The sequence below is a fragment of the Galeopterus variegatus genome, unplaced genomic scaffold (assembly GCF_000696425.1).
Source record: "Galeopterus variegatus unplaced genomic scaffold, G_variegatus-3.0.2 Scaffold1029, whole genome shotgun sequence".
Classification (NCBI taxonomy): domain Eukaryota; kingdom Metazoa; phylum Chordata; class Mammalia; order Dermoptera; family Cynocephalidae; genus Galeopterus; species Galeopterus variegatus.
Genome location: NW_007727140.1, coordinates 392,292 through 406,924, shown reverse-complemented (window position 1 = coordinate 406,924; position 14,633 = coordinate 392,292). Strand labels below are relative to the sequence as shown.

General features: G+C 38.8%; 1 protein-coding gene across 4 annotated transcripts in view; it reads left to right on the top strand.

The window, feature by feature from the left end:
- Positions 1-1,994, top strand: part of LOC103591786 (pterin-4-alpha-carbinolamine dehydratase 2) — a 22,989-nt gene extending 20,995 nt beyond the window's left edge. For 3 of the 4 annotated variants that reach the window (XM_008574299.1, XM_008574302.1, XM_008574301.1), the window contains exons 2-3: positions 597-677; positions 1,840-1,994. In XM_008574299.1, the coding sequence (XP_008572521.1) occupies positions 597-677; positions 1,840-1,935 (177 nt within the window). In that variant the 3' untranslated portion in view covers positions 1,936-1,994. Of the gene's footprint in view, positions 1-6; positions 23-596; positions 678-1,839 lie in introns of those variants that run through there. The other variant, XM_008574300.1, reaches the window with a different exon arrangement.
- The last annotated feature ends 12,639 nt before the right edge of the window (positions 1,995-14,633 follow it).

Here is a 14,633-nt window from a genome sequence, read left to right as displayed (position 1 = left end):
GTAGCAAGAAGACCCCGAGCAGGCAAGCCAGTCTTTTGTGTCTCACTCTAGATGCCAATGAAAATAGTCTTTCATTCCCTCCTGTCCTCCCTGGGAGGCGAGGAAGTTGTTCATTTCTGCTAGTGCTTTTGCTTATGACACACTCAGACGACCTTTTTCCATAGTCTTGTGGTCAATACCTTAGTGAGGAACCCAATCACTAAAAACAACAGGATCAGGGCTGCAAGAAAAGTGGCTCCTAAGATTTGGGGCCAGGTAGTGAGACCCAGGGCACTGGGTTAAAGGGAAATTATTCCTGTGCTACTTTGGAGAGTCTTGTCCTGAGGACAATTAAATAGTCCACACAGGTCACTGGGTGAGACCAATTTCCTGGATTGTTTATTCGAGCCTGATTCTTTTTCCCCATCGAGCAGCAGGTCACAGTCCTCCTACAACACTACCCCAGGCCTGCAGAGAACAATCCTTTCATATTTGATTCCTCCAGGCTTCCCTAAGGATCCTAGCATGTCTTTATCTGGTTGGATTGCTGTAGTGTCTCTCTCAGGAACATGGTGTAGGACAATGTCAGTAATTACTCCGGATTTCATCTTATACAGGCATTTGGCTTTATGTCCCGAATTGCTTTACAAGCAGAGAAGATGAATCATCACCCAGAATGGTTCAATGTGTACAACAAGGTAACTAAACTGCCTTCTTTTGGGATCACCTTAATTATGGAGTTTAAGAAACTTCTTTCTTCCTGGTCATTTTGTGCAGCTTAATGTCACTGTGCTTAAGAAAGTATTCTTATATCCTTTCTCTCAGAATCCCTGTATATTATTGCAAATTAGTTACAAATTTTCAAGTCTGCTCATAAGAACAGTGAATTTTTTTTTTTTGTGCTTGTCTTCTACTGAAACTAATATGAGAAAGTTGGGCCAAATTAGGCTCCTGAGTTAAACTTGAATATCAGCCATGCAGATACATTTTTAAACTTAAGGTAAATTACTGAAAGAAATGGTAGCAAATAAGATCAATATGGCTTTATAATTGAAATAAATTTGCTTAAGAACTGTGTTTTAAATACTGGTATTAAAATCTGTATCTTCAGTGGGGACCAACCTTTTAACTTAAGACCAAGGACAGATTAAAGAGTTTTAAGGGGGCACAGTGAGAAGAATCATGTCCCTCTAAAAGTGTCCTTTCCTTTATGGTCATGCCATTTGGAATGTCACATTCATATTTCTGTGTGGTTTTATTTTCTCTTTGAAAGTCTTCTTTGAAAAATACTCTTGTGATTTATTGGAATAATTCAAAGTACTCTGGCACCAGGATAAATTTTCTTTCCTACTTGCCTCTCTTTGCCCATATTTTTTAACCAGTTTTTTCAGGAATCAACAGTATGTTCCTCCCCCACTTCCCCAATTTGCAAATGTGCTTTTTTAACACCCCTGCTAAGATATTATATTTGATAGCTTGGTTTTTCTCAGTGGCTTGAAAATAGTCAATGTAATTAAAGTAATGGGAGTTAAAATGGAACCTCAGTCTCTCTCTCTCTTTTTTTTTTTTCCAAGAAACTAGATTTGAGATTCTGCCAGCTGAATTGCCTCTTCATATGAGAGAAGTGTTTTGTCCCTGGGTGGCTGCTGGGTCTGGCCTGGTGCAGACTGTGCCCCTGGAGTTCACTGGGTTTTGGAAGTGCTTTGCTTATAGTGGAGTATTTGCTAAATCATTTAATCCCCCTAATTTTCATATATGAATAATATTGAATTTTGAATACTAAGTTGATTTCTGAATCACCAAAGGAGAATACCATGAATTGTAGCTCAGGGTTTTAAAAACTGCTTTTTTCTTTCTTAGGTCCAGATAACTCTCACCTCTCATGACTGTGGTGGACTAACCAAAAGAGATGTGAAATTGGCCAAGTTTATTGACAAAGCAGCTGCTTCTGTGTGATTTCTTCCAAAATGCATATAAGATCCTGTGCACGTCTTAGCCAAAATGTATTTTTAAGGCAATTTATATGAACAAATTAAGTTGTAAATTTAGTTCACCTTTACAAACTGCATTTTGTAAAAATCAGTACTTAAATACAAAATGACTTAAACTTGAGCCTGAAGTATTTTTCATTATATCTAATCATATACAAAAGATAAACCAACCAACATAATTATATGAATAATATTTGAAAGGAGAAATGGCATTCTTAAACACCAGAAATTGGGACTGGGGAATATTCACACATTTTGTAACTCAGAAATTCAAGCAATTATGGTGACTTTGCAAATGCATTGTGTTGGAGAATAGTTGTAAGGTGGAAAAAGGAGTATGAACTCTGCAGATAATGGGTTTTAACTTTAGATAGCAATTCTTTTGAAGATAAAGTTTATTTGAATTTTAACTTCTGTTACTACTTAAGTCATTAATTAGATCACAAAAGTCGCAAAAATAGGGTGAGCTGTCTTGATGTGTTTTATCTTTACTTTTCAGACAGGGAGTTGATAGAGAGGACAAGTGTCTCGTCCATGGCTTCTAGCAAGGTGTGGCAATACATGGATTCACTGTCCCAGTAGCCAACTCACAGGTCATTAGTTGACTTGCTGAGTTAAGGAGGAATTGAGAGTCATTTTTTTTCATCATTTTCATGTTGTGACCCCCGAACTGAGGGTCTAAGCCACTGAGCTAGAAGCTTACTTGGGCCAGTAATGAGCTCTACTTCCTCCATGTGTCTGTGACAGGAGTAAAAAGTAGTATCAAGCAATCTTTTATTGAAAAATTGCACTAACAGTCTTCTATGAAGGAACTCAGGAATGTGCTTACTAATGAGATTATGATACAGATTAAAAGAACATATATATCCATTCAAGGAGCATGTGTTAGTCCCTCAAAGCATAGTGGTAGTATTGAACAGGGATCAACTTTGTAACTCACCTTAGTTTAGAGGCTAGAAAATCACTGTGTTACAACCAGCAAACCTTCCTTTCTCCGTCCTACCCTTGCTCCAAACCTGAGAAACCATATGGGAATGTTACAAGGAGGCTGAGCTCTCTGAAGCCAGCTCCTGGCTGGTTCGGTTGGCCTGGGAGAGGCAGGTATGGTCGGTCTGCCCTGTGGGCACAGAGTGTTCAGGGAGGGGAAGAGAGAGAAAGGCCACCCCTGGCTCTAGGGTTGATGGCGGAATCCAGAGCCTTAACACTAGAACTTAAATTTCTTAGAATGTTTTCAAAGGAAAAGGCAAAGCTATATGTTTTCTATAAAATCTTTGTTATAGATTTGGAACTTTTATACATTTTATTACCAAAGATTTTTAGTTCAGTGTTTCAATTTTTTTACATCAATTTTTTAAACATGAAAAATTTTAAACATATTCAAAGGTAGATGAATAGTACATTGAACCTTTATGTACTGATCACCCAGATACAACAGTTACCAAGATTTTGCCCCAGTTGCTTCAAATAATCCCACCGTTTCCTTTTTCTTTGCTAAAGTATTTAAAAGCAAATCCCAGATAGCATGTTATTTTACCCCTACATCCTTCAGTAAGCATCTCTAAAAAATATGGTTATTTTCTTGTATAAACCACAATGCCATTATCATCCTTAACAAAATAAATCATGACTACTTGGTTCCACCTAATACCCAGGCAAAGTCAAATTGCCTGAAGGTCAAGAATGTCTTTGGACAGTAATTTTGTTCTAATCAGGATCCATACGAAGTTCCACTCATCACATCTGGTTGTTTTGTCTCTTTTATCTCTTAATCTAGAGCTCCCCTTCCGCCCCCCTTTTCTCCATGTAATTGACTTATTGTAAAAACTGGGTCAGTTGTGCTATAGAATATTCTACCTTCTGGATCTGTTTGTTTCTCCCTTGTGGTATCATTTACCTTGTTCACTGTACCGTGAATGGAAGCCCTTACCCCTGTTTTGAGTGTCAATCTGAAAGGCTAACCTTGGTGGCTGGATTAACATATACCACACATAGCACAGCAGAGAAAGCAGGCTGTGGCTCAATATTACAATGGTGAAGACCTGGGAGTGTAGTTACTAATTAGCATCTACACGAGAGTTTGACATAAGGTCCATGTTAAGAGGCATTGCCTCTGCTGGAACTCACAAACTTTACTACATAGAATCAAAGTCTCCATATCAGAAGTCTATTCAAATACTCCTTGTGATAAATTCTGACAGAATGAATCCCCAGACTTCTGCAAGTAACTGACATTTCAATTTAAAAGAGACATTGTCAAAGTTGGAGGCCCCTAAGTTCCCATCTGTTCCAAATCTTTGCGTGATGACAGTGGTTTCTCTGATGTGGTAAATTTTGGTTTCTCTCCGTTTTCTTTCTGAATGATCACTGGAGTAGAGAGGAGTTAAACACATGACCTATGACCCCTTGCATGACCTCCAAAGATATCAAACCAGTATGTTTGACAGTGTCCTTTTCGAAAATGAAGTTAATGAAAGTTATGACAGTAATGGTTACTTTCTGATATTGTTTGGATTTAGGAAATCTTAGGATAAATAGAATAAGCATGGCTCTATGTTTTTGCTGTAGACGAAAAGCAGCAGCATGTATGTTGTATTTGAACACAAGCCTCACCTCCATCAATGTATTGAACTACTAATGTTAGTATGGAGCAGTCTATTTACTTTCTGGCATTTACAAATCGAGGATACTTCAAAAAGTTTGTGGGAAAATAGTATGGAAAGATAAGTGAATCCTTCCATGAATGTTTTGAAGACCCCTCGTATTATGTACTACTGTAGTTGTAACTTTCAGTTTTGTAAAATTTCCTGCAAAACATCAGGAGATATAATAGGATTTGGCTATAATATGTGTTTCGTGTTTCAATGCCAGTTACTTGGAACTAATGAAGGAATGACTGGCCAGAAGAGCCGAGTCGCCAAGCTGCCATAGCTGCTGAGAGCTGACTTTCCCCAGCTGTGCACAGTTGGGATAGGGTGCCCAAGTTGGGCAGAGTGTGAGTTGCTTGCTGAAAGGGCAGAAGAGGTGGCCCTTTGTCATCTCATCTCAGGATATCCGTCCTGTTCACATATCCACAAAAAATTATGGATGATTTCATTAGGCCCTGGATAATCCGGTCACCTCTGATTTCCTGTTGCTTTCTACTCAGCTGTGGTTGGCTGTGCTGATGTAGTAGTACACTAAGGACAACTGGGCTCTTCTCTGCTGCTTGCAGCTGGGTATCTTTGCTCACCCCTCTAAGCATCGTGAGAGAATTCTTTATATTTTAAATCTCCTCTCTGTTTTTTCCCCAGAGTGTGCTTTGGTGCTTAAGGAGAGAAAGCTCAGAAGTGTACCGGTGGAGTTCTTGGAAATGAAATCCTGCTATGCCCAGCTACTTGAGGGAACATAGGGATCTGTGGTGTCATCCATTGGATACTCACATAGGATATACACACTCGGGGCCTTCTATGGGCCCCAGGGGATTGGGCACATGGATGTATTGGCGCAGGTGGAAACAGAGATGGAGAACGGGAGCAGCCGCTCCAGGAGGCCACTCTGGGGAAGGTGGGAGCCTCAGAGGCATTAGGGGGCCCTATGACCAAAGGAGGCAGTGGGAGTTAAAGGAGGAGTTGATTCCGAGGGGAGAGTGTGGAGGGAGAAGATGGGGCTAAAGTTCGAATCTTGGGGACATTAATCAAAGTGATTCTTAAAGTTTTGCTGTTGATGATTTTATTTTAAATGGAGAAAATGAGTAAATAAGATGTTATTTCCCAGTCCAAATAGTCTTGCCTACAAGAATATTTTTGTACCAAGAATGGTCATATACACTCGTTTAGAATACACGGGACAGCAGAGGTAGTGGGTGTTTACCTCCTTATGGCCCAAGAACTTAGGTTTGTTTCCAGGAAACAGGCCAATTTAACCACTAAACATATAATCCAACACAGGGCTGCCCAGATCCCTCTGTCTTGATTGGCCTCAAAAGCCAAAGGAGTTAGGAGAAGGAAAGGAGTGTGAGGAGAATCTATTAGTCCTGAGAGTTGAGCAGAGCAAAAGTCCATACTGCTGTTTTTTTAAAAAAATGTTTAAAGATAGTTTATTATACATCCATGTGGGATACAAAGTTGATTTTCAGTAGTTATGTACAATGTGTGATGCTCTTGTATTTAAAACGTTTGTACCCCACGGGCTTATCAGGGGATACTTGGGTTGTTCATATGTGCAGATTCCATGCCCCCAATTAGCCAACACAGGGCATATGTTACCTTCTCTGCTTCTCCCGTTTGTTCTGGCCCCAAACCTATGAAAATCCTTCCTTGTCCTTCAAAGTGTTTTCAGTGCTGTGCCCTGCGTGTACACTCTCACTCTTATAACCCCAGAGAACTTTGCTTTTCCCTCTTATATGACCCTTAACTTTTTCTAACAGATTTTAAAGGACCTTTGTCTATCAGGTGGAAGCACTTCTTGAGAAGGGAGGGCCTTTGTCTGGCCTATCTGTAGCGTCTCCAGCTTTAGCCGAGAGCCTCACCATTGCTGGCTGCTCATAATAACTCTTGCTGATCTAGGCACTCACAGTCTCCTTGGGAAGAGAGGATCCGTGGATAGACCCACTAGGGAGCTCCCTCCTGATGGGCCTGCAGGCTAGTGATGTACTGGAATGCCCGTGAGTGACCTCACAAAGCAAGGATTCTCTTCATGGACCCTTCTCTGCTGCCTCTCGGAATCCAGACACTGAGGAAATCCCTAAGCAGCGATTTTCTGTTGGATGGTAAAAGGAAGGAATAAAAATAGAAAATTTGGAAAATGTCTCAACTCTTTCACAAGAACCGCATGAGAACCATGTCTAGCTCACTGCTTGATTCTGCATCGGTGGCATTCTATGAGAAATTCAAGAAATTTAAGTAAATATTCTCTATCTCCATTGCTTAAGAAACATGCAAATGGCAGTGTGGGGTGGGGTGCCAGTGTTCTCTTAGCCTCGTCGCACAGACACTCATCTGCTTCCCAGGCTGAGGTGCATGTCCTTGACATTCTGGTTTCTCTGATTATTGAGGTTGGCACACTGTTACTTCATCTGTAGACTGAATGCCTAGTTTGTCTGTGTTGTCCTTTTCTACCAGCCACTGTGTGACATAGTTTGAAGGCTTTTTTTGGTGATAGACCCTATCTCAAATCAGTTCTTATGGATTATAAAATACATTCTGTATTGTTTTACTGTAATGAGAATGTGTTCATTTGTTACATGTAATAGGCAAAAAGTAATACATACTCTTTGAGAAAAATTGCAAAGCACAGATAAATATAAACAAGAAAGAGTCACCTATAATCTTACCATTCATAGACAGCTGCTATTAACATTTTGGCAAATTTCCTGCTGAGTTTTTTCTACCCATTTTTGTGCAACCGAGCTAATTTTGAGCAGAGAATTTTATATCTTGTTTTGCTTTTGTGTTTTGCTATCCAGTGGATCATAAACATTTTTCTTAATCATGAAAAATGCATAGATATATTTTAGTGTCTGTATTTCATGAGATGGATATGCCATAATTTGCTAAACCAGTCCTCTTTTTTAGACTTTTAAATTGTTTCCAGGTTCTCAGTATTATAAGTAATATTGGGATACATATTTAGCCAAACTCACTATCTGCATTTCAGGTTGTTTTCTCTTGGGATAGATTCCTTGGGTCAGAGGATGTGAACAGTTCTCAGGCTTTTCAGAAAAGTTGGTCAGTGTGCATTCCTCTGGCTGTTTGTGAGAACGCCTTATCGCACTATACTCTTGCCAGCATTAAATATATCTCATGTTTAAGTCTTTGCTAATTTTATAAGCAAAAGTAATGGTTTTACTTTGCATCTCCCTGATTAGTATTGCTACGGAACATTTTGAGGGAAGTTTATTGGCCATTTGTATTTTTCTCATGAGTTGACTGTTTGCCCATTTTTTCATGTGATATTCAGTTTGTTATTATTGATTTGTACTTATCATTTAATTTGGGTGGTTATTTGATTATTACAGTTTTTCCTACTAGACTGACAATATTTAGGTTTGGGTTTTTTTTTTATATGATTCCATTTATATGAAATCGTTTGTTTATTTTAACATTTACTTGTAAATATTTAATCTTGCTCACATTGTATCCCCTGTGCCTACTGTATTGCCTGGCATGTGGTAGCCAATCAATAAAAATTTGTTGAATGAGTAAATGAAGATGATGCTTTGTTCTGCTGGAGAAGACATAGTGACCATTCTTTTTCAGAGGTCCAGAAGAGGGATCTGAGTAACTAAGTGGGGACAGTCCACTGATGATCATCATATATATTTCAGTGGTCATTTATTCAGCATGTCATTGCTGTTTAAAAGTATATATAAATTTTGGGCCGGCCCCGTGGCTCACTCGGGAGAGTGTGGTGCTGGTAGCGCTGAGTCCGTGGGTTCGGATCCTATATAGGGATGGCCGGTGCGCTCACTGGCTGAGCGTGGTGCGGATGACACCATGCCGAGGGTTGCGATCCCCTTACTGGTCAAAAAAAAAAAGTATATATAAATTTATACTCACAAAAGGGAGAAAGACCCTTCTCCGCACAAAAAGGCATGCATTGTGTGAGGATCTAGCTCTGTTGTATGATAACTGTACCTCTTATTCAACTTTTTGACAGGAGAAAAGATGAGCAGTTTCAGTCATTTGTAAAAAGAGTCATTACGAGTCATCTGTTTCAGATAATTATGATTAGCACTGTCTCAATGAATGCCTGTTTTATAGTCCTGTGGACCGATTATAAAATAAGATATCGCTTGTTCAGACTTTATGAGGTAAGCAGACGGGTCCGTTTTCTGCTTTTCATCTTTTACTTGTTTTATTTCTGCGAATGTTGTAAGATCTTTAAGGCATTTCGTTTTAAGGAATTCTCTGTAGAAAAAATTTTAAAGACCTTTAAAATATACTTTACAATCTGGTAAGATGGTGGCAGGAACAGTAGTGGTGACGTGATTTTTATCAACATCACACTCTCCCGAGTGAGCCACGGGCCGGCAAGTGACGTGATTTTTAAATCTCCCTGAATCCCCTCTTAAAACAAAGCAACTAGATAGCAAAACCAAAAACGCATGGGTAGCATTTACAACAAAACTAGTTAACGAAATTTTCTTACTAAAAGCCACAAGAAGTGCATGACATCAGACTCTGTTGGAGAGGGAGCAGAGGGAAGCCCGTAAGTATTCATTAGAAAGTGTGATGGGCTGATGTGCGGCAGCAGCTGAAGTCAAGAAGGGTGTTGCCTAATCCAATACCAGGTGAGTGCAAGACGTTCCTCATAATTTCTGAAGGGGCTAGAGCAGCCTAGACTCTGTGCTTTCACCAACCAGGGCTCTCTTCAAAGACAGGGACCCACACTTAGGAGAAATATTGGAAGTGGAATAAAAATTGAGATTTGAGACATTGAGATGAAGAAAGGGAAGGTCCAGATAAAAGTGGAGGAAGGGAACAGAACTTGGAAACCTCAAAAGTCAAGCTACCACATTTTTAAACACAACACAAAAACACAAGCGAGAGCTCAGTGAAGTCAGAATGACAGCTTCTAAAAGTTCAGGAAAACTAATTTCACATAAAATGCAGTAGAAAGAATTGAAGCAAAATCCTATACAAAATTACTATAAGAAAAAAAAAAAAGTGGAGAAAATATCCCAATAGATAAGGAAAGCCCACCACAAAGACGTGTCCACAAAACAGAGAAAAACTGTAACGTACAATTTTAAAACAAGGTACAGGTTAAAAAAAAATGGTACAAGATAGGAAAGAACAGAAGTGAAGTGACAAAACTCACAAAAGAATTAGAAATAAGAGAAAAATCATTTAAAAAATGAAAACTAGACCAAGAATAATTAAATACAACAGATAATAGCTTAAGAGAAATAAAGGATTAAATGGAGGAAAAGTTTAAAAATCAGTAAGAAATAAAGAGATGCAAAGGATTCTGGAGAAAGTGATGAACATTGAAGATGGGTGAGAAGATCTGGTATAACAGGAGCCCCTAAATTTGAAACAAAGCAAGAGCAAAGCAAAGGAACAGAACAAACACTAAAATCTATGATCCAAGAAAAGTTAACTGAAATGAAAAATTTGAAACTATATGTTCAAAGAGTACACATTGCATACCTGAGAATATGGAGTTAAATCAAACATCAAAACATACTCTAGTAAAATTATTGGACTTTAAAGAGGGATGGAGGAAACTGTAGGCATCTAGGTAATGTGGCTTGTAAGAAGAAAGTTAATTATCATCAGACCTCACTCTGGTAATGCTTTATGCCAGAAGAAAATACAGTAACATGCTTGTATTTAAGATACTTTAGTGAAGAAAACGTAAATCAAGGATTTTAAATCAGCAAAACTGGTTTTCAAGTATAAAGGGTGCAAACAGCCACTGACACTCAAAACTTGAAGAATATTGTTCCCATGAGCTCTTCTTCAGGAATCTACTGAAGAATAAGTTTCAACCAACCAAAAGGACTAGAGAAGGATCAACGTTAGGACTGGTGTTGAGAATTAAATATTTAGTTATTTGTAGAACTAATACTAATTGTGGTTTAACAGGGAGAGACTATGACATGTAATGAATATATATCCTCTGACAATGAAGACGTGGTATAACTAAAAAATGGGGAATGATGAGAAGATCCAATGCAAAAACAAAACAAAACAGAACCAAAAAACCATTTTCAGCAATCAACTTAGTGGACATACTACTAGTACTGTTATTATGAGACCGTTGTGTATGTAACACAGGAGAGAGAAAATGAGTAACTATGGGACAGTTTATTTCTATCATCCTCTGTGTTCTTGAGAACCACGATACTCATGGAAGAAAGGAGATAAAAGCCCTGTGGTTCTGCGTTTGAATTGGAAGTATCAGCATAAACTACTGAGGTATTTTATCTTTATCCTTTCTAAGGCCCAGAACATTGAACAACTCAGCAATTATACATCCTCAGTACCCCAATATCTTTTCTCACTAAAAGAAACCAGGGCTTCTTAGAAAAATAACTGATTCCAGGTCTAGGGCAGGAAATATATCAGATAAGCCAGGAATATCTTGTTACATACATAGCAAGAAAGCTACTGAAGACTGCTGGGATCATGTCAAAAGGACTCAGGAGACAACCTAAAGGGGCTCCTGCTGGCCAAAGATGGAGCAACTTGAGCTTCAATAAGGAGAATAATGACCAGTGATTGAAACTCATCAAATAATCTATGAAGTATAATGATGCCAAATAAACTAATTGGCCACTGTGGAGGGTGATAAGAAACTAATCCTTCATCTTGAAAGCTACTAAATTAAGGGAAAGAATCAAACATTACTAACTTTTCTTACATGAATGGTAATACTGTGTGACCACATAATGGGTGAGGAAAACATATCTTTATGGAAGTGTCCCAGTTAAAAAAGAAATGGTAGATATCACCGTTCTTCAACCCACAGTGAAGTAATGGATCTAAGCATTGAGCATCAGTGGTTGCCACCATCATAAAAAGAGAGACAACCAGACATTATATACCTCCTGTGAAAGATCAGCATCTATAATCTTGCCAAAGAGATCAAACCTGAATCTGATCAAGCCTTTGGATCTAGCTGTCAGGAGTATGGAAGGCAGAGGATCATGCTGAGCTGCACTATGACTGTGCAATCAGCAAAATCCAGACTGGAAAATTCTGTAAGTTGAATTACCTGGATTCTTTAAAAGATAAATTGCAAGGAAAGAAAAAAGATATACCAAATTTTAAGAAGTTTAATAAAATGGCAAGACTATATTATTAGTTCTAGGGATGTGTACATGAGTTTTTATAGATAAAAAGATAAGAAGGTTTTTATAGATAAAGAACATGGGTTCTTTATAGATAAAGAAATGCAAGGAAGTGATCACTATAAAAATCTGGATAGTAGTTAATTTTGGGTGGAGGGAGGGAGTTGTGATTGGGAAGGGGCACACGAAAGGGCTTCTGGGATAGTTGGCAAAGTTCTACTTCTTGACCTAGGTGGTAGTTACAGAGATGTTAGCCTTGTATTAACTCATCTGGCTACATATTTGTTCATGTGGCTTTATATGTATGTTTTATTTTACAATAAAAAGGTTAAAAATATACTCTTATCATTTAGGGCAGATAACAACTTTCCTTCTTGGTGATGAAAAGGTTTAGCATCAACATAGTGTGGCGTCGGGGCTGTGGAGGTGGTGGAGTACCCCAGATAATGCTTAAAATGTGCAGGGTCCACTTGGTGTCACTTCTGTGAACATGTTGATGTGGTGAATTCCATACCACCATTCCACAGAGTTTGGCCATGGATTGTAGAACATCATGTTAAATATAGGATTTGATAGGGGCCAGGAAAAGGGATGAACTGAGGAACATGAATCCTCTTATTGCCCTTGAGAGGCCATAAGGGTCATTAAGCATGTGTCCTGCAGGAACCCTAGTTTGCAACCGTAGGGGAAGCTCTGTGCTGTGGAAAGGATGAGGTCATACAGATCTGGGTTGGAGCCTCAGCTCTGCTTCCTTATTACTAGCTGTAAGAATTTGAGCAAGTTACTTGAGCTCTCTGTGGTTTAGCTGCAACATTTGTAAAATGTTATTATTATATACCTTACAGGGTGGCTGTGAGGCAGTTGAAAATAACATGTGTGAAATCCCCTGGTTAACTATGAAACTGTGATAAACTATTAACACTCTTGAGAACCCCAATGAAGGTACAAGGAAAGATCTGAGAAGACCCTGATCTCTCAATTCTGGATAACCTTGAGGCTCTTTGCAAGCAGGAAATGAAGGCTAAGGCAGAGTGGTAAATTGTTGGGGCATTGAATACACCCTCTGATACACAGAGCCTCTTGGTAAAGGCTGGAAGACTTACTGGTTCCAGGAATTTAAGGAAATATCTGTTTAATCATTAGTAGGTCATTAAGTTAATTGAGCAGAGACTTTGGTGGCTACATATGACAAAGAAGATAGACTTACAGAATTAAAGTTTAGGAAAGTTACTCAAAAAAGGAAAAAAAAAAGAGAGAAAGAAAGAAAAAAGAATAGCAACAATAACAAACCCTGGGGACAGGGGAAGATCTGATTTTCAGAGTTGCAACATTATATTATTTAAAATGTCCAGTTTTTTTTTTTTTTTCCTTTTTGTCTTTTTTCGTGTCTGGCAATGGATCGCAACCCTCAGTGTCGCGCCCGTACTGGACCGGGACCGGCAACGGGATCGCAACCCTCGGTGTTGCACCTGCACCTCACTCAGCCAGTGAGTGGGAACCGGTCTGTATGTGGGATCCGAACCCTCGGCGGGAGCGCCACCGCATTCCCAAGTGGCGCACTGTAGCAGTGCGCCACCGGGCCGGCCCTAAAATGTCCAGTTTTCAACAACAACAACAAAAATCACAAGACATGCAAAGAAACAAGAGTGTATGGCCCATACACAATAAGAAAAGCAATCAATAAAAACCATCTTTGAGAAAGCCCATTTGTTGGACTTACTACATGACTTTAAAACAGCTATCATAAATATTTCAAAGAACTAAATAAAATCATATCTAAAGAACAAAAGGAAAGAGTGAGAACAATGTCTCACCAAATAGAGAATATAAATAAAGAGATAGAAATGATTTAAAAAGAGCCAAATAGAAATTATGTAGCTGAAAAGTACAATAATTGGAATGAAAGATTACTAGAGGAACTCAACAGCAGGTTTGAGCTGGTGGAAGAAAGAATTGATGAATAGGAAGATAGGTTGATTGAGATTCTCCAGTCTGTGGAACAGAAAGATAAAAGAATGAATAGAAATAAAAAGAGAGCTGTGAGACACCATCACACATATATACATGCAGTTAATAGGAGTCCCAGAAAGAGAGGAGATAAAGGACAAAAAAAAAAAAAAAAAAGTGTGAGAAATAATTGCCAGAAACTTCCCAAATTTGGTGAAAGACATTAATTTCCACATCCAAGAAGATGAACTCCAAGTAGGATAAACTTGGAGATCTATACCTGGACCTGTTAATCAAACTGTTGAAAGACAAAGACAAAGAGAATTTGAGAGCACAATCAGAAAAGCAACTCATCGCATAAAAGTGATCCTCATTGAGATCAACAGCTGATTTCTCACTAGAAACCATGACAGTCAAAAGGCAGTGGTATATCATATTTTGAAAGTGCCGGAAAGAAAAGACTGTCAACCAAGAATTCTACATCTAGAAGATCTATACTCCAAAAATGAGAGGAGTGATGTCAGTGAAAATGGCAGAGTAGGTAGCTCCATGGTTCATCTGTCCACAGAAACAATTTAAAAAGAGAGCAAAAACTGCCATAATTCTGGAAAATAGCCAAAGATTTACAGCAACCATGTGAACACTGAATCAAAAAAGAGCCAACTTTAAAAAGGTAGGAAAGCTTTGTGGCATTTCTATTTGTCTGTGTCCCAGCCCCCCTTCCCAGCATGATGAAGGTCCAGAAGACAGCAGTCCACATTCACAATGGGGACCCAGGCCCCTAGTTCCAGAGGCAGCAGAGAAGACCTTGTTCTTAAAAAATTTTGTTTGTCTGTTTTGACCTGATGGTTGCTTGAAGGACTGATGGAAGGTGATTGCCTCCATTTCACCTAATGTGGAACTTTCTTAGGGTAGAAAAGTAGGTATGCAGAGGGCAT